The sequence below is a fragment of the Erinaceus europaeus genome, chromosome 9 (assembly GCF_950295315.1).
Source record: "Erinaceus europaeus chromosome 9, mEriEur2.1, whole genome shotgun sequence".
NCBI classification, from domain to species: Eukaryota; Metazoa; Chordata; class Mammalia; order Eulipotyphla; family Erinaceidae; genus Erinaceus; species Erinaceus europaeus.
The window spans coordinates 125,246,659-125,270,070 of record NC_080170.1 but is presented as its reverse complement, the minus strand read 5'-3'; the positions used below and the strand labels follow the sequence as shown (position 1 = coordinate 125,270,070).

At 60.8% G+C, this 23,412-nt stretch overlaps 1 protein-coding gene across 1 annotated transcript in view; it reads left to right on the top strand.

The window, feature by feature from the left end:
- The window catches only part of UMODL1 (uromodulin like 1), a 34,089-nt gene extending 12,218 nt beyond the window's left edge, over positions 1-21,871 (top strand). The window contains exons 7-21 of the mRNA XM_060196979.1: positions 1,462-1,719; positions 3,488-3,600; positions 4,634-4,935; positions 5,572-5,708; positions 5,828-5,917; positions 5,980-6,126; positions 7,369-7,444; positions 8,163-8,479; positions 9,027-9,268; positions 9,351-9,496; positions 11,345-11,581; positions 13,118-13,277; positions 17,827-17,928; positions 20,104-20,303; positions 21,318-21,871. Coding sequence (XP_060052962.1) covers positions 1,462-1,719; positions 3,488-3,600; positions 4,634-4,935; positions 5,572-5,708; positions 5,828-5,917; positions 5,980-6,126; positions 7,369-7,444; positions 8,163-8,479; positions 9,027-9,268; positions 9,351-9,496; positions 11,345-11,581; positions 13,118-13,277; positions 17,827-17,928; positions 20,104-20,283 — 2,507 coding nt within the window. The 3' untranslated portion in view covers positions 20,284-20,303; positions 21,318-21,871. The remainder of the gene's footprint in view (positions 1-1,461; positions 1,720-3,487; positions 3,601-4,633; positions 4,936-5,571; positions 5,709-5,827; positions 5,918-5,979; positions 6,127-7,368; positions 7,445-8,162; positions 8,480-9,026; positions 9,269-9,350; positions 9,497-11,344; positions 11,582-13,117; positions 13,278-17,826; positions 17,929-20,103; positions 20,304-21,317) is intronic.
- The last annotated feature ends 1,541 nt before the right edge of the window (positions 21,872-23,412 follow it).

Genomic DNA, 23,412 nt, shown 5'->3' with positions numbered 1-23,412 from the left:
AGCAGCACCCCAGTAAGCTGCACCCTAGTAAGATGCATCCCAGTAAGCTGCACCCCCAGTAGGCTGCACCCCCAGTAGGCTGCACCCCAGCAAGCTGCACCCCAGCAAGCTGCACCCCAGTAAGCTGCACCCCAGTAAGATGCACCCCCAGTAAGCCGCACCCCAGCAAGCTGCACCCCAGCAAGCTGCACCCCAGCAAGCTGCACCCCAGCAAGCTGCACCCCCAGTAAGCTGCACCCCAGTAAGCTGCACCCCAGTAAGATGCACCCCAGTAAGATGCACCCCAGTAAGCAGCACCCCAGTAAGATGCACCCCAGTAAGCTGCACCCCAGTAAGATGCACCCCCAGTAAGCTGCACCCCAGTAAGATGCACCCCAGTAAGATGCACCCCAGTAAGATGCATCTTACTTTGGGTGCCCTCCCTGTGCACCCCAAGCCATGTGCCCAGCCTGTCATTCCTGGAACATGCCCCCAAGTCAATATACCTCCCTCTGCTGCACCCCAAGCTGTGACCCCCAGGCTGTGACCCCCAGGCTATGACCCCCCAGGCTGTGAACCCAGGCTGTGACCCCCAGGATGTGACCCCCAGGATGTGACCCCCCAGGCTGTGAACCCCCAGGCTGAGACCCCCAGGCTGTGTCCCCCAGGCTGTGACCCCCTGATGTGTCCCCCAGGCAGTGACCCCTAGGATGTGACCCCCCAGGCTGTGACCCCCAGGATGTGACCCCCAGGCTGAGACCTCCAGGCTGTGACGCCCAGGCTGTGACCCCCAGGATGTGACCCCCCAGGCTGTGAACCCCCAGGCTCTGACCCCCCCCAGGCTGTGAACCCCCAGGCTCTGACCCCCCCAGGCTGTGACCCACCAGACTGTGACCCCCCCAGGCTGTGACTCCCAGGCTGTGACCCCCCAGGCTGTGACCCCCAGGCTGTGACCCCCCAAGGCTGTGACCCCCCAGGCTGTGACCCCCCCAGGCTGTGACCCCAGGCTGTGACCCCCAGGATGTGACCCCCAGGCTGTGAGCCCCCAGGCTGAGACCCCCAGGCTGACCCCCAGGCTGTGACCCCCAGGCTGTGACCCCCCAGGCTGTGACCTCCAGGCTGTATCACCCCAGGCTGTGACCCCCAGGATGTGACCCCCTGGCTGTGACCCCCAGGCTGTGACCCCCCAGGATGTGACCCCCAGGCTGTGACTCCCAGGCTGTATCGCCCCAGGCTGTGACCCCCAGGCTGTGACCCCCTGGCTGTGACCCACCCTAAGCTGTGTCACCCCCGCCCCTCCCAGGCACTGCAGGGACCCCGAGGCAGGAGGAAGGGCACCAGAGGCGGGGTGGGTGCTGGGGCTCAGGGACTACCACCCATGGTCAGCTGCTGCCGGGGCCTCGAGGAGGGCAGGACGGCAGGGGGCGTCTACAGCGGGGTCCCTCCCGGCTGAGCCATGGCGAGCCTCCCCTCGTCCTCCAGCCCCCGGCGCCATCCACAGCCTCACCGTCTCCAACGTGACGGGTTCGGGCTTCCACCTGGCCTGGGCGGCCGATCCCGCCGCACACCCCGTGTTCCAGCTCACCCTGACCCCCTCGAGGGGTCCCCCCGTGCGGCTGGAAACCCGGAACGCCAGCATGACCCTGTGGGGCCTGGAGCCCGGAGCCCTGTACCGGGTGGACATCCTGGCCACGGCCTGCGGGAAAGAAGGTTCCAGAGCCCACCTGCGTGTGGCCACAGGTGAGGGGAGCAGAGCTGCTAAGAAAGGGGATGGGGCAGAGCCAGTCTGTGGGCAGGAGATGGCTGGGCTGGGAGGACACACTTCTCGCACAGAGGCTCCAGAGTTGAATCCCAGCACATGATGGGAGCACCCTGCACAGCACCCAGGGAGCCCATGGAGGGTGGGCAGGGCTGTGGGTCTCTCCTCTCTCAGCACCAGGCACAGCACCCAGGGAGCCCATGGAGGGTGGGCAGGGCTGTGGGGTCTCTCCTCTCTCAGCACCAGGCACAGCACCCAGGGAGCCCATGGAGGGTGGGCAGGGCTGTGGGGTCTCTCCTCTCTCAGCACCCTGCACAGCACCCAGGGAGCCCATGGAGGGTGGGCAGGGCTGTGGGGTCTCTCCTCTCTCAGCACCCTGCACAGCACCCAGGGAGCCCCATGGAGGGTGGGCAGGGCTGTGGGGTGTCTCCTCTCTCAGCACCAGGCACAGTACCCAGGGAGCCCATGGAGGGTGGGCTGGGCTGTGGGGTCTCTCCTCTCTCAGCACCAGGCACAGCACCCAGGGAGCCCATGGAGGGTGGGCAGGGCTGTGGGGTCTCTCCTCTCTCAGCACCAGGCACAGCACCCAGGGAGCCCATGGAGGGTGGGCAGGGCTGTGGGGTGTCTCCTCTCTCAGCACCAGGCACAGCACCCAGGGAGCCCATGGAGGGTGGGCAGGGCTGTGGGGTCTCTCCTCTCTCAGCACCCTGCACAGCACCCAGGGAGCCCATGGAGGGTGGGCAGGGCTGTGGGGTCTCTCCTCTCTCAGCACCTTGCACAGCACCCAGGGAGCCCATGGAGGGTGGGCAGGGCTGTGGGGTCTCTCCTCTCTCAGCACCCTGCACAGCACCCAGGGAGCCCCATGGAGGGTGGGCAGGGCTGTGGGGTCTCTCCTCTCTCAGCACCCTGCACAGCACCCAGGGAGCCCATGGAGGGTGGGCAGGGCTGTGGGGTCTCTCCTCTCTCAGCACCCTGCACAGCACCCAGGGAGCCCATGGAGGGTGGGCAGGGCTGTGGTGTGTCTCCTCTCTCAGCACCAGGCACAGCACCCAGGGAGCCCATGGAGGGTGGGCAGGGCTGTGGGGTCTCTCCTCTCTCAGCACCAGGCACAGCACCCAGGGAGCCCATGGAGGGTGGGCAGGGCTGTGGGGTGTCTCCTCTCTCAGCACCCTGCACAGCACCCAGGGAGCCCATGGAGGGTGGGCAGGGGTGTGGGGTCTCTCCTCTCTCAGAACCAGGCACAGCACCCAGGGAGCCCATGGAGGTGGGCAGGGCTGTGGGGTGTCTCCTCTCTCAGCACCAGGCACAGCACCCAGGGAGCCCATGGAGGGTGGGCAGGGCTGTGGGGTGTCTCCTCTCTCAGCACCCTGCACAGCACCCAGGGAGCCCATGGAGGGTAGGCAGGACTGTGGGGTGTGTCCTCTCTCAGCACCAGGCACAGCACCCAGGGAGCCCATGGAGGGTGGGCAGGGCTGTGGCCCAGTGTCCCCACGGGGCCAGGCTCCAGGACGTCCCAGCAGCCCGGCTCTGTGGTGGCTACTAGTTCTGGGGGTGCCTGGGAGCGGGGAATCCCCGGAGGACAGCCTCAGGGCCGGGCTGGTTTGGAAGCTTCTCCCCTGCCCAGGCCTTGCCCCTGTCCCTCAAGGTGGCTCAGCCTGGTCCCCGCCCGGCTGGCGGGAGCCGCTGTGAGTGTGGCGTCAAGGGGCAGCCTCGCGCCTGACCCGTCCCCGTCCCCGTCCCCGCCCCCAGCTGCCCAGAAGCTGCAGGGCTCTGTCCGAATTGCCAACGCCGGGTACCGAGAGTCCTTCCGCAACGCCAGCAGCCCGGAGCTCCGGGACTTCCTGCGGCTGTTCCTTGGCCAGGTGAGAGGCTTGGGATGCCCGCGCAGAGACCCACTCACGAAGGGAGCCCGACCTGCACCGCCGTGGGCACACGTGGGGACAGACAGGTAGCTCACTGGGCAGGACCTATGTCCGGTCATCCGCTGGGCCGGGGTCGAACCCAGGGGCCACATGTGAGATGCTGTGGTAACTGAGTAAATCTCCACTGCTGTGCCCTCTCCCTCTCCCTCCCTCCCTTTCTCTCTCTCTCTCTCTCTCTCCCTCTGCCTCTCTCTCCTCCATTCTATTTCTCCTTCATTCTTTCTCTTTCTCATTCTCTCTCTCTCCCTCATTATCTCTTCCTCTTTTATTCTATTTCTCCCTCGTTCTTTCTCTCATTTACTCTGTCCCTCATTCTGTCTTCACCTCATTCACATTCTCTTTTTTTTATACAATTATTTATTGGATAGAAACGAGAGAAATTGAAAGAGGAGGAGAGAGAGACAGAGAGAGAGAGAGAGAGAGAGGGAGTCCCCTGTGGCCCTGCTTCACCACTTGTGAAGCTTTCTCCATTGCAGGTGGCGAGCAGGGCTTAAACCTGGGTCCTTGAGCACTGTGACGTGAGCACTTAGCCAGGTGCACCACCTCCTGGTCTCTTTCCCTCACTCTCTCTCTCCTTCATTATCTCTCTGTCTCCCCCCTCATTCTCTCCGTGTCTCTCCATCTGCGTGTCTCAGGGCAGTGGAAGTCCCCAGGCACGAGGCCCCGGTTCTACAAACACAACAGAGCAGGCACCTGGCTGTGTGACAGGCGGACCAGGCTGACCTGGTGTTCAGGTGACAGTCAGCGCTGGGCTGCCGGCAGAGTCTCTGGGTCACCGACACTCACGGGCAGCAAGTCCTTCGGGCGTGGCTGGGGGGTCGGGCCCCTTGGCCGGTGGGGACCCCGAGAGGACACTGAGGGTCTTGGCCACTGGGCCGGCTGGGGCCCCCAGGGGACACTGAAGGGCTTGGCCGGCGGCGACCCCCAGGCTGCCCCCTTCCCACGGGTCACCACTCCTGTGTTGCTGTCCCAGGTGAGAAGCTCCCTGCCGGCCGCCCTGTGGGGACCCGTGGACATGGGTGGCGTCCAGCTACAGGTCACCCGTGTCACCAACGGCAGCGTCGTGGTGGAGTTTGTCCTGCTGCTCAGTGCCACCCTGGACGCCCGGGAGGTGACGGCCGCTTTCCGTGCCGCCTTCCAGAACATGTCCTTGCTGGAGGTGGCCGCCGAGGGCCCCCTCATCGGGGGTACGTGGGGACAACGCACCCTGGAGACACTGGACGGGCTGGGGGGCCGCACGGGCTCAGAGCACCTGCATCCTTCAGCCCGAGGATGGTGACAGGCTTGGGACAGGTGGATGGCCAGGGGTCTGTCCCTGCTTCCATGGGGATTTTCGGGTCTCAGGGAAGGGGGAGGGGGAGCATGGAAGGGCTCCTGTGCCAAGGGAGGGGGCAGTTCTGAGGCGGGCTCTCTGGTCACCACATTCCTGCGTCCAGCGGCTGGCCCTGTGTCCAGTCAGTGGCCCTGCGTCCAGTCAGTGACCCTGCGTCCTGTCAGTGGCCCTGTGTCCAGTCAGTGACCCTGTGTCATGTCAGTGACCCTGTGTCCAGTGACCCTGTGTCCAGTCAGTGACCCTGTGTCCAATCAGTGACCCTGTGTCCAGTCAGTGACCCTGTGTCCAATCAGTGACCCTGTGTCCAGTCAGTGACCCTGTGTCCAATCAGTGACCCTGTGTCCAGTCAGTGACCCTGCATCCAGTCAGTGACCCTGTGTCCAGTCAGTGACCCTGCGTCCAGTCAGTGACCCTGTGTCCAGTCAGTGACCCTGTGTCCAGTCAATGACCCTGTGTCCAGTCAGTGACCCTGTGTCCAGTCAGTGACCCTGCATCCTGTCAGTGACCCTGTGTCCAGTCAGTGACCCTGTGTCCTGTCAGTGACCCTGTGTCCAGTCAGTGACCCTGTGTCCTGTCAGTGACCCTGTCCTGTCAGTGACCCTGTGTCCTGTCAGTGACCCTGTCCTGTCAGTGACCCTGTGTCCAGTCAGTGACCCTGTCCTGTCAGTGACCCTGTGTCCAGTCAGTGACCCTGTGTCCAGTGACCCTGCGTCCAGTCAGTGACCCTGCGTCCAGTCAGTGACCCTGTGTCCTGTCAGTGACCCTGCGTCCAGTCAGTGACCCTGTGTCCAGTCAGTGACCCTGTGTCCAGTCAGTGACCCTGTGTCCTGTCAGTGACCCTGTGTCGTGTCAGCGACCCTGTGTCCAGTCAGCGACCCTGTGTTCAGTCAGCGACCCTGTGTCCTGTCAGCGACCCTGTGTCCTGTCAGCGACCCTGTGTCCTGTCAGCGACCCTGTGTCCTGTCAGCGACCCTGTGTCCTGTCAGCGACCCTGTGTCCAGTCAGCGACCCTGTGTCCAGTCAGCGACCCTGTGTCCAGTCAGCGACCCTGTGTCCAGTCAGCGACCCTGTGTCCAGTCAGCGACCCTGTGTCCTGTCAGTGACCCTGTGTCCTGTCAGTGACCCTGTGTCCAGTCAGTGACCCTGTGTCCAGTCAGTGACCCTGTGTCCTGTCAGTGACCCTGTGTCCTGTCAGTGACCCTGTGTCCAGTCAGTGACCCTGTGTCCTGTCAGTGACCCTGTGTCCAGTCAGTGACCCTGTGTCCAGTCAGTGGTCCCATGTCCAGTTGGGCCTGCAGAGTCTGGAATGGCTGTAACAGGCTGGGCCCTGAGGCCTCTGAGTTGTCCCCTGCCCCCCAGAACATTTCCTTCCCGCTGTCTACTTTGGCTTTTGTTTTTTGTTTGGGGGGTTTTTTGCCTCCAGGGTTCTCACTGGGGCTTGGTGCAAACACTATGAATCCATGGCTCCTGGCGGCCATTTTTTTCGATTTTATTGGACAGAACAGAGAGAACTGAGAGAGGCGGGGGAGATAGAGAGGGAGAGACAGAAAGACACCTGCAGCCCTGCTCCACCGCTGGTGAAGCGTCCTCCCTGCAGGTGGGGACCGGGGCCTTGAGCTGGGACCCTTGCAGCTGCCTGTAGCGTGTGTCTAACTGGCCGTGCCAGCACCCGGCCCCAGGGCCCCGCCTCCTCTTCCTGTCTGGTCACACTCCACCGGTGACTCCATCCAGATGTCCCTCCTTTCCCTCTTCTCTCTCCGGGTCCTGATGGAGTTGGGGGTTCAGAGCCCTCTGGGCATCTTCCCCTGACATTTCTCCCCTCTGGGAGCAGGGACCCAAATTCTTTATGGGGAGCAGAAGGTGGGAGTTCTGGCTTCTGTCACTGCTTCTCCGCTGGACATGGGTGTCGGCAGGTGGACCCACACCCCCAGCCTGTGTCTGTCTGTCCCTAGTGGGGCAGGGCTCTGGGGAGCGGAGGTTCCGGGACACAAGATGAGGGCGTCTGTCCAGGGAGGTCAGGGTGGCGTCATGGCGGCGTCTGCAGCTTGGTGGCTGTGACTGAGTGAGTCTGAAGAAACCCTGGTTGAACTCTGTTGAGTTTTCAGGTGATGTTTTTCGTTGCCTTTTCTAGTCTGTCAGGGAGGCGATCTGGAATGGCCTCGGAGGCTGTAAGTCGCTGTTCTAGGCAGGTCAGTCTTGTCGTGACTCCAGTGAGGCTTGTGGAGAACACCGGGGTGCAGGAGGGGGCTGAACGGGCTCCACGGGGAGGCTCCCGGCCTCAGCTGTGCTGCCGGCTGTGTCTGAGGGATGGTGAGGACACCTGTCACCGTTCCGACATACCTGGAGGTGACCCCAGAGGGGCCCTAAGGCCTCAGCTCAGCTGGCCTGGCTGCTGCTGGCCCCCAAGAACCTGCTGTACCAGAGCCGGCCAGGTGTGGTGGTCACGGTCAGGTGCGGGGGTCATGGCCAGGTGTAGAGGTCACGGCCAGGTGTGGTGGTCACGGTTAGGTGCGGGGGTCACAGCCAGGTGTGGGGGTCACGGCCAGGTGTGGTGGTTACGGTCAGGTGCGGGGGTCACGGCCAGGTGTGGTGGTCACGGTCAGGTGCGGGGGTCACGGTCAGGTGTGGTGGTCATGGTCAGGTGCGGGGGTCATGGCCACGTATGGAGGTCACGGTCAGGTGCAGGGATCACGGCCAGGTGCGGAGGTCACGGTCAGGTGCGGGGGTCACAGTCAGGTGCAGAGGTCACGGCCAGGTGTGGTGGTCACGGTCAGGTGCGGGGGTCACAGTCAGGTGTGGTGGTCAGTCAGGTGTGGAGGTCACGGCCAGGTGTGGTGGTCACGGTCAGGTGCGGGGGTCACAGTCAGGTGTGGTGGTCAGTCAGGTGTGGAGGTCACGGTCAGGTGTGGAGGTAACGGCCAGGTGTGGTGGTCACGGTCTGGTGTGGTGGTCACGGTCAGGTGCGGGGGTCACGGTCAGGTGTGGTGGTCACGGTCAGGTGTAGGGGTCACAGTCAGGTGCAGAGGTCACGGTCAGGTGCGGGGGTCACAGTCTGGTGTGGTGGTCACGGTCAGGTGTGGTGGTCACGGTTAGGTGCAGGGGTCACAGTCAGGTGTGGTGGTCACGGTCAGGTGCGGGGGTCACAGTCAGGTGCAGAGGTCACGGTCAGGTGCGGGGGTCACGGCCAGGTGCGGGGGTCACGGTCAGGTGCGGAGGTCACGGCCAGTGAGCTGGGCCCCCAGCGTGGGGCTGGCCTTCGGGGGTTGCGGGCAGTGCTGCCCTGTGCTCTGCGGTCTCGGGAGTGGCCCATCTCCATGCTGCTCGTCACCTCTGCTTCCTGCCCCTCAGATTACGATGAGTGTGCGAGCGGGGAGCACGACTGTGAGCCGGGCGCCTCCTGCCACAACACGCTGGGCTCCTTCCGCTGCATCTGCGGACCGGGAGGTGCCGCCTCCTCCGGGGAGTATGCCGGGAGGCCCTGCCAAGGTGAGGCCCTCCAGACCCCCTTTCTGGACTCTTCTCTCACCCAGCAGCCTGTGCGGGGCCCTGCTGTCCTTTTGTGTGATTTTCTTTGTTATTTATGGACCAGAGACAGAGGGAAATGGAGAAGGGAGAGGGAGCTGGAGACAAACACCTGCAGCCCTGCTTCATCACTCATGAAGCTTCCCTCCTGGAAGTGGGGAGCAGGGACTCGAACCCACGTCCTTGTGCACTTTAATCTGAGCACTAAACCAGGTGTGTGACTGCACAGCCTGCTTTTTTTTTTTTTAAAGTCTGTTATGGATATTTTATTTATTTATTGGACAGAGACAGAGAACTTGAGACAGAAGGAGATAGAGAGGGAGACACCTAGAGACCCTCCTCTACCACTTCTGAAGCTCCCCCCCCCCGGGGACCCGGGGCTTGAACCCAGGTCCCTGTGTGTGCTAAGGTGTGCTCTCTACCGGGTGCACCTGCCCTGCCCGGCTCCCGCGGTAGTCCCGCCTGGTCGCACACGCCCTCACTCCTCGGCACTCGTCCCCGTGCCTTGCAGCCGGCCTTTCCGGGCTGGTGCCCCAGGGCCCCGCGGGGAGGCTGAGCCTGGCGGAGGCGGTCAGCGTGCTGTGCGAGGCCGGGCAGGTGGCCCTGGCCGTGCGCCGGAGCTTCCTGAGGCAGGAGGCCATCCCCGAGGCCGCGCTGTACCTGGGCCAGCCGGCCTGCGGCGTCCGCGGGCACAACGCCACCCACGTGCTCCTGGCCGCCGGCTGGGCGGAGTGCGGCACCCTGGTGCAGAGCGTGAGACCAGGGCCAGCCGGGGTGGGGGCCGGGGAGGGCCGGGGGTGGAGCCGGGGCGGCTTCCATGCTGTTCTTGGTGCAGATCGGGACGGACACGGTGGTGCAGACCATGCTGAGGAGTGACCGGGCCCCGGGCAGCGTCCTCCACCACCCAAGGATCCTCAGCCCCATCTCCTGTGCCTTCAGAAACCACCTGCTCAGCTCCTCCGGCTACAGCCCTCACTGGGGGTGAGGGGGCCTGGGCGGGCTCTACAGAGGGTGGGCAGGGCTGGGGGTGTCTCCTCTCAGCACCCTGCACAGCACCCAGGGAGCCCATAGAGGGTGGGCAGGGCTGTGGGGTGTCTCCTCTCTCAGCACCCTGCATAGCACCCAGGGAGCCCATGGAGGGTGGGCAGGGCTGTGGGGTGTCTCCTCTCTCAGCACCAGGCACAGCACCCAGGGAGCCCATGGAGGGTGGGCAGGGCTGTGGGGTGTCTCCTCTCTCAGCACCAGGCACAGCACCCAGGGAGCCCATGGAGGGTGGGCAGGGCTGTGGGGTCTCTCCTCTCTCAGCACCAGGCACAGCACCCAGGGAGCCCATGGAGGGTGGGCAGGGCTGTGGGGTGTCTCCTGTCTCAGCACCAGGCACAGCACCCAGGGAGCCCATGCAGGGTGGGCAGGGCTGTGGGGTCTCTCCTCTCTCAGCACCCTGCACAGCACCCAGGGAGCCCCATGGAGGGTGGCAGGGCTGTGGGGTGTCTCCTCTCTCAGCACCCTGCACAGCACCCAGGGAGCCCATGGAGGGTGGGCAGGGCTGTGGGGGTCTCTCCTCTCTCAGCACCAGGCACAGCACCCAGGGAGCCCATGGAGGGTGGCAGAGCTGTGGGGTCTCTCCTCTCTCAGCACCCTGCACAGCACCCAGGGAGCCCATGGAGGGTGGGCAGGGCTGTGGGTGTCTCCTCTCTCAGCACCCTGCACAGCACCCAGGGAGCCCATGGAGGGTGGGCAGGACTGTGGGGTGTCTCCTCTCTCAGCATCAGGCACAGCACCCAGGGAGCCCATGGAGGGTGGGCAGGGCTGTGGGGGTGTCTCCTCTCTCAGCACCCTGCACAGCACCCAGGGAGCCCCATGGAGGGTGGGTAGGGCTGTGGGGTGTCTCCTCTCTCAGCACCAGGCACAGCACCCAGGGAGCCCATGGAGGGTGGGCAGGGCTGTGGGGTCTCTCCTCTCTCAGCACCCTGCACAGCACCCAGGGAGCCCCATGGAGGGTGGGTAGGGCTGTGGGGTGTCTCCTCTCTCAGCACCAGGCACAGCACCCAGGGAGCCCATGGAGGGTGGCAGGGCTGTGTGGCCCTCACTGTATGCTGCCCAGGAGTAGGGGACAGAGGGCTAACCTGTCCACATAAGCTTTTTGCTGATCAGACCCTCTGACCCAATATAAACATCCTTCCTTCCTTGCTTGCTGAACAGGACAGAGAGCTATTGTGAAGGGAGGCAGATAGAGAGGGAGAGGCCTGCCGGTTCAAGCCTGTGGGCGGAGTGTCGCCGGCTCCCACGTCTACTCTGACAGGGAGGCCCGGCCTCTGCACCGCTGTCCACGGCGACGTCTTTGTGTTGTTTACTTTTCAGTGATTATTTTTAGATCTTTTTATTTACTTACTTTGGATAAAGACAGAATGAAATTGAGAGAGGTGGGGGAGAGAGACACCTGGAACTTTACTTCACTGCTCCTGAAACTTCCTTCCTGCAGTGGGCAGAGAGGGCTCGAACCTGGGTCCTGTGCATGGGAGCATGCGCATTCGACTGTGTGCATACCCACCCCCCGATTTCTGCAATTCTCTGTCCTACCTAGAAAGCAGATAGGAATACCCCCAGGCTGTGGCAGTCCTGGGGTGCTGGGGCTGGGGTGCTGGGGCTGGGGTTCTGAGTTGCTGGGATGCTGGAGTGCTGGGGTGCCAGTGTGCCGGGGCTGGGGTGCTGGGGCTTGGTTGCTGGAGTTCTGAGGTGCAGGTGTGCTGGGCCTGGGGTCCAGGAGCCGGTTTGTGGGGCTATGCAGGGGGTGTCGGAGGCGGGTCCCTGACGGCTCCCCCGGCTCAGGGTCCCGGCCATCGAGGAAGACCTACACGGGGCCGGCAGCTTCAGCACGGAGATGCGGGTCTTCGTGGGGGACGTGCCCGTCCCCCGGAACCACAGCGTGCCGGCCTCTGCGAGCGTGAGGATTGAGGTGGGGCTGCGCAGACCCTGGGCGGGCCTGAAGGTGGTGCTTCTGCAGTGCTGGGCCACGCCGGGCAGCAACGCCTCGGACCCAGTCACCTTTGGGTTCATCAACAACAGGTGGGCACCTCACCCCCAGACTTACCTTGAAAGGCCGGGTTCCTGGGGGATACCCCACCCCAGGAGCTGGCTCAGCAGGCTGACAGCATAGTTCCTGGTGTGCGAGGCCCTGGGTTCAAGTGTAAGCAAGACATGGAAACTCATGGGGGGTGGGCGGGGCTGTGGGGTCTCTCCTCTCTCAGCACCCTGCACAGCACCCAGGGAGCCCATGGAGGGTGGGCAGGGCTGTGGGTGTCTCCTCTCTCAGCACCCTGCACAGCACCCAGGGAGCCCATGGAGGGTGGGCAGGGCTGTGGGGTGTCTCCTCTCTCAGCACCCTGCACAGCACCCAGGGAGCCCATGGAGGGTGAGCAGGACTGTGGGGTCTCTCCTCTCTCAGCACCAGGCACAGCACCCAGGGAGCCCATGGAGGTGGGCAGGGCTGTGGGGTCTCTCCTCTCTCAGCACCCTGCACAGCACCCAGGGAGCCCATGGAGGGTGGGCAGGGCTGTGGGGTCTCTCCTCTCTCAGCACCAGGCACAGCACCCAGGGAGCCCATGGAGGGTGGGCAGGGTTGTGGGGTGTCTCCTCTCTCAGCACCCTGCACAGCACCCAGGGAGCCCATGGAGGGTGGGCAGGGCTGTGGGGTCTCTCCTCTCTCAGCACCAGGCACAGCACCCAGGGAGCCCATGGAGGTGGGCAGGGCTGTGGGGTCTCTCCTCTCTCAGCACCCTGCACAGCACCCAGGGAGCCCATGGAGGGTGGGCAGGGCTGTGGGGTGTCTCCTCTCTCAGCACCAGGCACAGCACCCAGGGAGCCCATGGAGGGTGGGCAGGGCTGTGGGGTGTCTCCTCTCTCAGCACCCTGCACAGCACCCAGGGAACCCCATGGAGGGTGGTCAGGGCTGTGGGGTGTCTCCTCTCTCAGCACCCTGCACAGCACCCAGGGAGCCCATGGAGGGTGGGCAGGGCTGTGGGGTCTCTCCTCTCTCAGCACCAGGCACAGCACCCAGGGAGCCCATGGAGGGTGGGCAGGGCTGTGGGGTCTCTCCTCTCCCAGCACCCTGCACAGCACCCAGGGAGCCCATGGAGGGTGGGCAGGACTGTGGGGTCTCTCCTCTCTCAGCACCATGCACAGCACCCAGGGAGCCCATGGAGGGTGGGCAGGGCTGTGGGGTCTCTCCTCTCTCAGCACCCTGCACAGCACCCAGGGAGCCCATGGAGGGTGGGCAGGGCTGTGGGGTGTCTCCTCTCTCAGCACCAGGCACAGCACCCAGGGAGCCCATGTGGGGGGCTGGGCAGGGGTCTCTCCCTGATTTAGACCCTGTGGGGAGCAGCTCTGAGGTAGCTTCTAGCCGGGTCTCCCACACTCAGCCCCGTGATGGGGGCCACTTGGAGCCTCTCCCCTCTCTGCCTGCAATTAAAAATGAAACAGCCGACAGGAAGGGGGACTGTCCCCAGAAGAGACCTGTCCCCACCTTGGTGCAGTCGGGCTCAAGTGGCTGAGCCCCGGGTCCCGGCGATGGGCGCTCAGGGCCGTGCCCCCTCCGTCCCACAGCTGCCCCGTCCCCAACACGCACACGGACCTGATGGAGAACGGCGGCTCGGGCGCGGCCCGCCTGCGTCTGCGAATCTTCTCCTTCGCACAGGGCCCCGCCGTCTACCTGCACTGCCGGCTCCGTGTCTGCATTGAAGCCCCGGCCGCCTCCTGCCGCGTCGTGCGTGGGCCCGGCCCTTCCTCCCGAGTGGGGTGGGCGGGGGTGCTGGGGCTTGGGGCTCAGCCCGCCGGGGCGTCAGCATGTCTGAGTGCGAGGCCCCGGGTCCGTGACCTAGCACCCCTGGGAGCACCGGGGCCCACACCTGTGGATGGTGGCACTGTGCTGTGACATGTCTCCTCCTGTGTCTCTTTCTCTTTCCCTTCCTTCCTTCCTTCCTTCCTTCCTTGTTTCTTTTTTCTTGCCTCCAGTCACAGGGTGACTGCACTTCTAATTCAATTTCTAGTGGCTCCCCCCCATTTTATTATTTATGTGACAAGACCATAGGATAAGAGGGGTACAACTCCACACAATTCCCACCACCAGAACTGTGTATCCCATCCCCTCCCCTGACAGCTTTCCTATTCTTTATCCCTCTGGGAGCATGGACCCAGGGTCATTGTGGGGTGCAGAAGGTGGAAGGTCTGGCTTCTGGAATTGCTTCCCCACTGAACATGGGTGTTGACAGGTGGATCCATACTCCCAGCCTGCCTCTCTCTTTCCCCAGTGGGGCAGGGCTCTGGGGAAGCGGAGCTCCCCTTTTTATTCGATAGGACAGAGAAATTGAGAGAAGAGGGGAGATGGAGAGGAGAGAGAGGCAGACACCTGCAGCCCTGCTTCACTGGTGGTGAAGCCTTCCCCTGCAGGTGGGGAGCCGGGGCTCGAACCCGGCTCTTTGTGATTATCCTTGCACGTAGCGAGTGCATGTGTACTTACCCACTGCATCACCGCCCGACTCCTCTTTTTCTCTTTTCTCTTCCAAACTCCTTAGCCACCGAGTTTTCCTGTGCCCACAGGTAGGCCAGCTTGCAAAGCACACACATACTTCATTACGGGACAGGACCTGGGTTCAACCCCCTGACCTCCCATGAGAGAGGCAGACAGAGGAGAAGCTTCCCGGGTGGTGTCTCTTCTGGGTCTGTCTGACTTTTTTTTTTTTTTTAAATATTTTATTTATTTTATTTTTGAGAGAGATGCAGATAGAGAGAGACAGAGAGAAACACCAGAGCACTGCTAAGCTCTGGCTTATGGTGGTGTGGGGGATTGAACCTGGGACTTTGGAGTCTCAAGCATGAGAGTCTGTTTGCATAACCATTATGCTATCTCCCCCACCCTCTGTCTGACTTTTTGTCTCTATTTCGGAGATGAGAAGGAAAGAGCATCTGCTGGGAGCAGTGGGAGAGTAGTCACGAGTCCCAACAGCGTCCCGGAGGTGACCTAACACCCAAAAGAAAGTGGTCCGGATAGGATGTCCCTGACCCTGAACACTTCAGCGTGTAGCTCCTGGAGATAAGATTTCTCTCAAAGTAAAAATAAAGGTTGCTTTTGTAGGGGCTTAGCCACGGCTCAGGGCTCAGGGGGCACACCTCAACATTTGTGAAGCCCTGGCAGCCCAGTGCTGTGGTGTCTCTCCTCCCCATCTCTGCCTCTCTCTCAGGCCGCTAGGCTGTTGAGCAGCCCGTGTGGCACCAGGCCCCTGCTTCATTCCCTGGCTCTGGGCGTGACGCAGAGAAGGGAGAGCTCCCTCCATCCCCAGCAGCTGGTTATGGGGTCTGTGGGGTCCTCGAGCAGAACGTGCACGTGACCGGTGTGCCACCGCCCGGCCTTATTTATTTGTGTGTTTATGTATCTGCTTTTTGTGAGAAGCCTTCTCCCTGGGGCTTGGCCCTTCCATAAGGAAATCACATGGCAGGCAGCCCTGCTTTTTTAAAAATTTTTGATAGAGGTGAGACAGAGAGAGAGAGAGAGAGGGGAAGAGAAGGGAGAGAGAGAGAGAGGGAGAGAGAGGGTTGAGAAAGAGAGAGGGAGAGAAAGAGGGAGAGAAAGAGAAAGAGAGGAGAGAGAAAGGAAGAGGGAGAGAGAGAGGGAGAGGGAGGGAGAGGGAGAAAAAGAGAGAGAGGGAGGGGGAGGGGGGAAGGAGAGGGAGAGAAAGAAAGAGAGAGGGGGAGAGAGAGAGAAAGAGAGAGAGGGAGAGAGAGGCAGAGAGAGAGAGGGAGAGAGAGGCAGAGAGACAGAGGGAGAGAGAGAGACAGAGAGAGGGAGAGAGGCAGAGAGAGGGAGAGAGAGAGGGAGAGAGAGGCAGAGAGAGAGACAGAGAGAGAGAGGGAGAGAGAGAGACAGAGAGAGAGGGAGAGAGAGGCAGAGAGAGAGAGGCAGAGAGAGGGAGAGAGAGGGAGAGAGAGAGAGGGAGAGAGAGGCAGAGAGAGAGAGGCAGAGAGAGGGAGAGAGAGAGGGAGAGAGAGGCAGAGAGAGAGAGGCAGAGAGAGAGAGGCAGAGAGAGGGAGAGAGAGAGGGAGAGAGAGGCAGAGAGAGAGAGGCAGAGAGAGGGAGAGAGAGAGGGAGAGAGAGGCAGAGAGAGAGAGGGAGAGAGAGGCAGAGAGAGAGAGGCAGAGAGAGGGAGAGAGAGGGAGAGAGAGGCAGAGAGAGAGAGGGAGAGAGAGGCAGAGAGAGAGGGAGAGAGAGGGAGAGAGAGAGGCAGAGAGAGAGAGGGAGAGAGAGGCAGAGAGAGGGAGAGAGAGAGGCAGAGAGAGAGAGGGAGAGAGAGGCAGAGAGAGAGGGAGAGAGAGGCAGAGAGAGAGAGAGGGAGAGAGAGAGGCAGAGAGAGAGAGGGAGAGAGAGGCAGAGAGAGAGGGAGAGAGAGGCAGAGAGAGAGAGAGGCAGAGAGAGAGGGAGACAGAGAGGCAGAGAGAGAGAGGGAGAGAGAGAGAGGCAGAGAGAGGGAGAGAGAGAGGCAGAGAGGGAGAGAGAGGGAGAGAGAGGCAGAGAGAGAGAGGCAGAGAGAGAGAGGCGAGAGAGAGGGAGAGAGAGGCAGAGAGAGGGAGGGAGAGAGAGAGGCAGAGAGAGAGAGGGAGAGAGAGGCAGAGAGACCTGCAGCAATGCTCTGTCACTCTTGAAGTGTCCCCCCTGCAGGTGGGGACTGGGGGCTTGAACCCGGGTCTCTACGCATGGTGATGTGTGTCCGCTGTGGAGGTCTCGGGATAAAGCCTGCACAATGACGACAGGCACGTGGTCAGGGCAGGGGGTCTTCCCCACCTCCAGCCCCCCAGCCTCCTCCATCCTGGACCTTAGAGGACGCACCCTGCAGTCCCGGGGCCTCAGGCTGCCGCCCCCCAGGGCCACAGACACACTGCGGACTGGCTGTTGTCACTTCTAGAGGGACCGCTCCTACTTAGTTGTTTTTTTAAGAGATCTATTTCTTTCTTCTTTTTCTTACTTATTCATCTAGTTAGTCAGTTTTTTAGTTGTTGTTGTTTTTTTTTTAATTCTCCAGGGTTATCTCTGGTGCTCAGTGCTGGCACTACAAAACCATGCTCCTGGTGGCCATTTTTCCATTTTATTTTTTTCCTTTTTGTTTCATTGGATAGGACAGAGACATTGAGGGGGAGGAGGAGAAAGAGAGGGAGAGACCTTCACCACAGGTGGGGAGCAGGGGCTTGAACCTGGGTGCTTGGCATGTGATGTGTACACTTAGCCAGTGTGCGGCTGCCTGGCCCAGGCACAGGGACAGATGGAGGGACAGATGGAGGGACAGGGACAGGGGCAGGCACAGGGACAGGTGGAGGGACAGGGACAGGGGCAGGCACAGGCACAGGGACAGGTGGAGGGACAGGTAGTTAGTTATTCATGAATTTATTTTTTTGTGAGCAGCTTTCTCCCTGAGACTCGGCCCCATACACAAGGAATACTCCACTGCTGGCAGCCATGGTTTTTTGTTTTGTTTTGGTTTGGTTTTTTATAGAGTGTGAGGCAGACAGACAGAGAGACAGAGAGAGACAGAGACAGAGAGAGAGTTGGAAAAAGAGAAAAAAAGAGGCAGGGGGCTGGGTGGTCCGGTGCCGCTGGTTGAGCACACACGTCACAGTGTGCAAGGACTCGAGTTTGAGTCCCTGGTCCTCACCTGCAGGGGAAAAGCTTTGCAGGCCGTGAAGCAGGACTGCAGGTGCCTCTCTGTCTCTGTCTCCCCTTCCCTCTTGATGTCTGGCTATCTCTATTCAGTAAATAAATAAAGATAATAAAATATTAAAAGAAAAAGAGGGGCAGAAAGAGGGGGGCCTGGGGCTTGAACTTGGGTCCTCAGGCATCGTGATGAGTATGCCTGGGGGTCCACACGAATGACTCTCAGCTTCTTCATCTGCAGAGACCAATATCTAAGTCAGGTCTCACTAGCAGGTGCCCTGGGGCACACGGAGGACCCCCTTGCTGGGTCCAGGAGGGAGGGCTGGGCAGACTGGGAGTCAGGGGAGACAGAGAAGCGAGGGGCCCAGGCACAGTGCCACCAAGGGCTGTGCCCTGCCCTGTTCCCCGCCCAGCCCCAACCCCATGCCGAGACGCTGGGCAGAGCCCCTGGGTGCAGGGTGCAGTGTCCTCCCCCACCCAGCCCACCTGCAGCCCTCAGTGGCCCCATGTCCCCAGCAGGGCCCAGATGTGGGTCCAGTCGCCCTTCCTGCCGGTGGGTGTCTCTGCTGTGCACTCCCGCCAGCTGACTGGGACTTCTCTCCTTGGAAAACCACAGAACTGCAATGACTTCCGGGTGCCCCGAAGTGGAGACATTGCCGCCACACACCAGACGACCTGGGGGCCCCTCATCCGGTCTGAAGGTGAGCGGGGGGCCGGGGTGGAACTCTGGAAGGAGGGTTTCCTGGCCGCTGACTCTCAACCTGTGCTTGAGAGATCAGAAGCTGAAAGCCGGGGCTCAGACTCGGGGACGGACAGGTCCTCAGGCAGCCGCTGCCTTGGCTTCCGGGAGGGAGGGACGTCTTCCCCTCCCTCCTCTCTCCATTCTACTCTCCTCCTCCAGGAGAAGTGGTTGAGACAGACATGCACAGAAGTAGAACTTCCTTTTCATTCTCTGAGAAAAATGTCGGCGTGACTGGGATGGGACACATGGATTGGAGCGAGGAGACCGGAGTTGGCTACAGGTGCTCACACTTGGTCATCAGTGAGAGCCTGGGGAAGCCAGTGTCGCTCTGGACCCCTCTCCATCCATCATTCCTTCATTCATTCACCAGCTAGCACCCAGCCAGTCAGCCATCCACCATCAACTTACCTGTTCACACATCCACCATCATCCTTCTGTCATCCATACGTCCATCTGTCCATCATCCTTCTGTCATCCATCCATTCATTTATCCATCTGCCCATCCATCTATCCATCCATCCATCCATCCATCCATGCACACACTCATCCATCCACCCATTCATCAACTGACCCGCTCACACATCCGCCATCATTTCTCTATCACCCATCCGCCCATAAGTTCTCTATTCATTCCCCCACCACCCATACTCCTTTTATTTTAATTTATTTTATTGCCAACAGGGTTGGCTCTGGGGTTTGGTACTTGCACCAGCAACCCATCACTCCTGTGATCATTTTCTCCCTTTTTCCCTTCTTTATTTGGTGGGACAGAGATGATAAATTGAGAGGGAAGGGGAGATAAATTGAGAGGGAAGGGGCGATAAATTGAGAGGGAAGGGGAGATAAATTGAGAGGGAAGGGGTGATAAATTGAGAGGGAAGGGGAGATAAATTGAGAGGGAAGGGGAGATAAATTGAGAGGGAAGGGGAGATAAATTGAGAGGGAAGGGGAGATAAATTGAGAGGGAAGGGGAGATAAATTGAGAGGGAAGGGGAGATAAATTGAGAGGGAAGGGGAGATAAATTGAGAGGGAAGGGGAGGCAAGAGGGGGCAGACAGACACCTGAAGTGCTTGCTGCACTGCTTGTGGAGTGCCCCCTGCAGGTGGGGAGCTGGACTCAAACCCAGGTCCTTGCACATGGCTTGTTCATCAACATGCACCACTGCCCAACCCTGTACCATCATACTTCTATCATCCATCCACCCACCCATCCACCCACCCATCCACCCATCCATCCATCCATCCACCATTCTACCATACCTCCATTGATTCATGTGTCCACCATCCACTGTGCCTCTAGCACATATACACCCACTTACCTACCTGCCCGCTGCTTATCCTTTAATGTCTGCACATTCACATATCCAACCATCCACCCAGCCAGCCAGCCAGCCAGCCAGCCAGCCAGCCACCACCCATCCACCCACTCATCTATCCACCATCCACTCATCCATCCATCTATCCACAATCTATCTACCCATCTGCTCTCCATACTTCTGTTATCCATAAATCCATCCATCCATTTACTACCCCATCATTCTTCAATTCATGCATCCATCAATATATATATATATATATATATATATATATATATATATATCCTTTCATCTACCCACCCACCCATCCATCCATCCATCCATCCATCCATCCATCCATCCTTCCATCCATCCTTCAGTCCACATATCCACCCATCCACTTGTCCACATATCCATCCATCCATCCATCCATCCATCTTTCTATCTATCCCATCCATATATCCATCCACTCACTTGTTCAATACCCATATGTCCAATCATCCATCCATCCATCCATCCATCCATCCATCCATCCATCCTTCTATCCATCCCATCCATATATCCATCTACTCGCTCAATACTCATCTGTCCAATAATCCATCCATCCATCCATCCATCCATCCATCCATCCATCCATCCATCCATCCTTCTATCCATCCCACCCATATATCCATCTACTCACTTGATCAATACTCATCTGTCCAATGATTCATCCATCCATTCATCCTTCTGTCTATCCACCCAGCCATCCACCATCCACCTCTCCACCAATCAACTCATCTAGCCACTCACACACCCACCTGGGTCCTGGCCCATCAACATGGCCTCCTGGACCTGCCTGTCCTTTGCAGCTGAGTCCCCCGCCACGGCAGGGCTGGGCCTGGGACCCGGCGCCCTGGTGCTCACCGTGGTGGCCGCCATAGTGACGGTGGCAGGTGTGACCGCCCTCCTCATCTGGCGCTACCAGAGGATGACCGGCCAGTTCAGCTTCAAGTCCCAGCCTGACAGCTTCAGCTACCAGGTGTTCCGCGGGTAGGAGCCTGTCAGGCCAGGTGGGTGAGGAGGGGGTCGCCTACCTTGGTGGCTGGGAGGGCAGACAGCCCTCAGCCCGTGGGTGTCGGTGCTGAGGGGTGACAGTGTGGGGTCCATCTGTCCCCACGGAACCTGATGAGAGGGTGCCAGGCGTCCCCCCAGGACCAGCTCTGCCCACCTCCTGGGTGTCCAGGACAAGCCCTCAGCCCTCTGCACCTGGGCCTCCTCGTTTGGAAAATGGTGAGGGGAGAAGGTGGGAGCACCCCCCAGCTTTATAACTGGTCCTCAGCTTCTTCAAAATTCTGCTCATTGAAGTGGCACAGAGAGTAACTAAGACAGAGGCCAGGTGCTGGTGCACACGTTACTATGCACAGGGATACGGGTTCAAGCCCCTGGTCCCCACCCACAGTGCGGAAGCTTCATGAGTGGCGCAGCAGGGCTGCTGGTGTCTCTGTCTCTGTCTCTCTCTATCTCCCTCTCCTCTCTTGATTTATGGCTGTCTCTATCCAATAAATAAAGATAATAAAAGTTTTTTTAAAAGGAAAAAGCATAAATGGGGCCAGGAGGGACAGACTTCTCACCTGTGTGCGGCCCAGGTTCAAACCAAATGGAGGCACCACAACGCCGGGGGAAGCTCTCTCTAGTGCTGCAGTCTCTCTGTCTCTCACTCTCTCTTCTTTCTGTCCGAGTGAGAGTCAGCGGCGGGGTTAGCTGGAGCGTGGGGAGGCCCTGGCTGCACAACGTGACTGCAGACATATCACGGTGGCACTGCCCACAGCCCCCCCCCCCCCGGTGGCAAGTCCAGCATCCAGTCAGGGCTCCAGAAGCCCCCACCTGGGCTGTCCACACAACCCCCAAGGGTGCCGGCCCCCGTCTCAGGCATGGCCCCACTGACAGTGCAGAAACGCTGTCTGTCCCTGTGCCTGGTGCCCCCGCGTCCCGACTCCCCTCCTGGCACCTCTCCTTCCTGCACTCAGACCCACCCGGTGCCCCCTTCCCTGCAGGCAGCCCTGAGCCGGCCTCGCCCCATTCCTCCAGCCCCGAGCGAGCCCCGAGCCCCAGCCTGGGCGCCCAGACGCGGTGACCACACAGGAGCGCCCGGGGAGGTCCCAGCTGAGCCGCGGCCGCCAGGAGGCCAGGAGCTGCTGGTGGAGGGGCGGCGGCAGGAAAGCCTCCACCCGGACTCGGCCTCCGCGCCCGCACAGGCACCTCTGCCCTCACGCCGCCATCTTTCGTCACCCCCACGGGTCCCTGTGGCCTGTCTTTTCCCTGTTCTGTCCACGCAGGGATCCTGGGGGCGTCCATGCAGGCGGGGGAGCCCAGAGGTGTCTCTTCCACACCTGTCACTGACCTTCCTTGAAAAGGAGGTGACAAACCCTGGGGGAAACCCAGTTCTTAAAAAAGCATTCTGGAGGCCGGGCAGTGGCGCACCTGGTTAAGCGCAGGTGGCGCCAAGTGCAGGGACCTTGTGAGGACCTGGGTCGGAGCCCTGGCCCCCCACCTGCAGGGGGAGCTTCACCTGCAGTGAAGTAGGGCTGCAGTGTCTGTCTCTCCCTCTCTGTCTGTTTCTCTCTGTCCTGTCCAATAAAACGGAAAAGTTGGCCTCCAGGAGTGGTGGATTCATGGTGCTGGCACTGAGCTCCAGAGATAACCCTAGAGGGGAAAAAATGTGTTTTTATTACTTCCGAGACTGTTGTAATGGGTTACAGTCTCGCGTCTCCCCAAGACAGGTGCCACACGGCTCCCCCACCCTCACTGGCTTGTTCTCTCCCCCAAGGCCACTGTGTCCCCAGGCCTCTCCCCGTGTCCCTGCCTCCCTGTCTCTGAGTCCTGGGGTCTGCTGCCTCAGCCCGCCGGTCCTGGCTGTGTGCCCAGTCCCCCCGTGAGTGAGAGAGGCCACCCCGCACCCATCCTCTCTGATGTATCTCCCCGAGTGCCACGTCTCCAGTTCCCTCCGTGCTGTAGCAAGGGAAGGACTCATCTCTTTACGTGGCTGCGTAGTATTCCCCGTGAAGAGAGGCCACAGCCTCGTCATCTGCTTGCCTGCGGTGGGGCCCCTGGGCTGTCTCTGAATCTGGGTCATCACAAAGAGCTCACTGAGTGTGAGGTCACGGGATGAATCGTGGGGGGGGCGTCACATTGCGTTGACAATCCACCACAGCTGGGGGTGTCGTCTGTGTGGTGGCCATAGCTGGGGGTGTCGTCTGTGTGTCCACAGCTGGGGGTGTTGTTTGTGTGTCCACAGCTGGGGGTGTCGTTTGTGTGGTGGCCACAGCTGGGGGTGTTGTCTGTGTGTCCACAGCTGGGGGTGTTGTCTGTCTGTGTGGTGGCCACAGCTGGGGGTGTCGTCTGTCTGTGTGTCCACAGCTGGGGGTGTTGTCTGTGTGGTGGCCACAGCTGGGGGTGTTGTCTGTCTGTGTGTCCACAGCTAGGGATGTCGTCTGTGTGTCCACAGCTGGGGGTGTTGTCTGTGTGGTGGCCACAGCTGGGGGTGTTGTCTGTCTGTGTGTCCACAGCTAGGGATGTCGTCTGTGTGTCCACAGCTGGGGGTGTCGTCTGTGTGTCCACAGCTGGGGGTGTCGTCTGTGTGTCCACAGCTGGGGGTGTTGTCTGTGTGTCCACAGCTGGGGGTGTCATCTGTGTGTCCACAGCTGGGGGTGTTGTCTGTGTGGTGGCCACAGCTGGGGGTGTCGTCTGTGTGTCCACAGCTAGGGGTGTCGTCTGTGTGTCCACAGCTGGGGGTGTCTGTCTGTGTGTCCACAGCTGGGGGTGTTGTCTGTGTGGTGGCCACAGCTGGGGGTGTTGTCTGTCTGTGTGTCCACAGCTGGGGGTGTCTGTCTGTGTGGTGGCCACAGCTGGGGGTGTTGTCTGTCTGTGTGTCCACAGCTAGGGATGTCGTCTGTGTGTCCACAGCTGGGGGTGTCATCTGTGTGTCCACAGCTGGGGGTGTCGTCTGTGTGTCCACAGCTGGGGGTGTTGTCTGTGTGTCCACAGCTGGGGGTGTCATCTGTGTGTCCACAGCTGGGGGTGTTGTCTGTGTGGTGGCCACAGCTGGGGGTGTCGTCTGTGTGTCCACAGCTAGGGGTGTCGTCTGTGTGTCCACAGCTGGGGGTGTCTGTCTGTGTGTCCACAG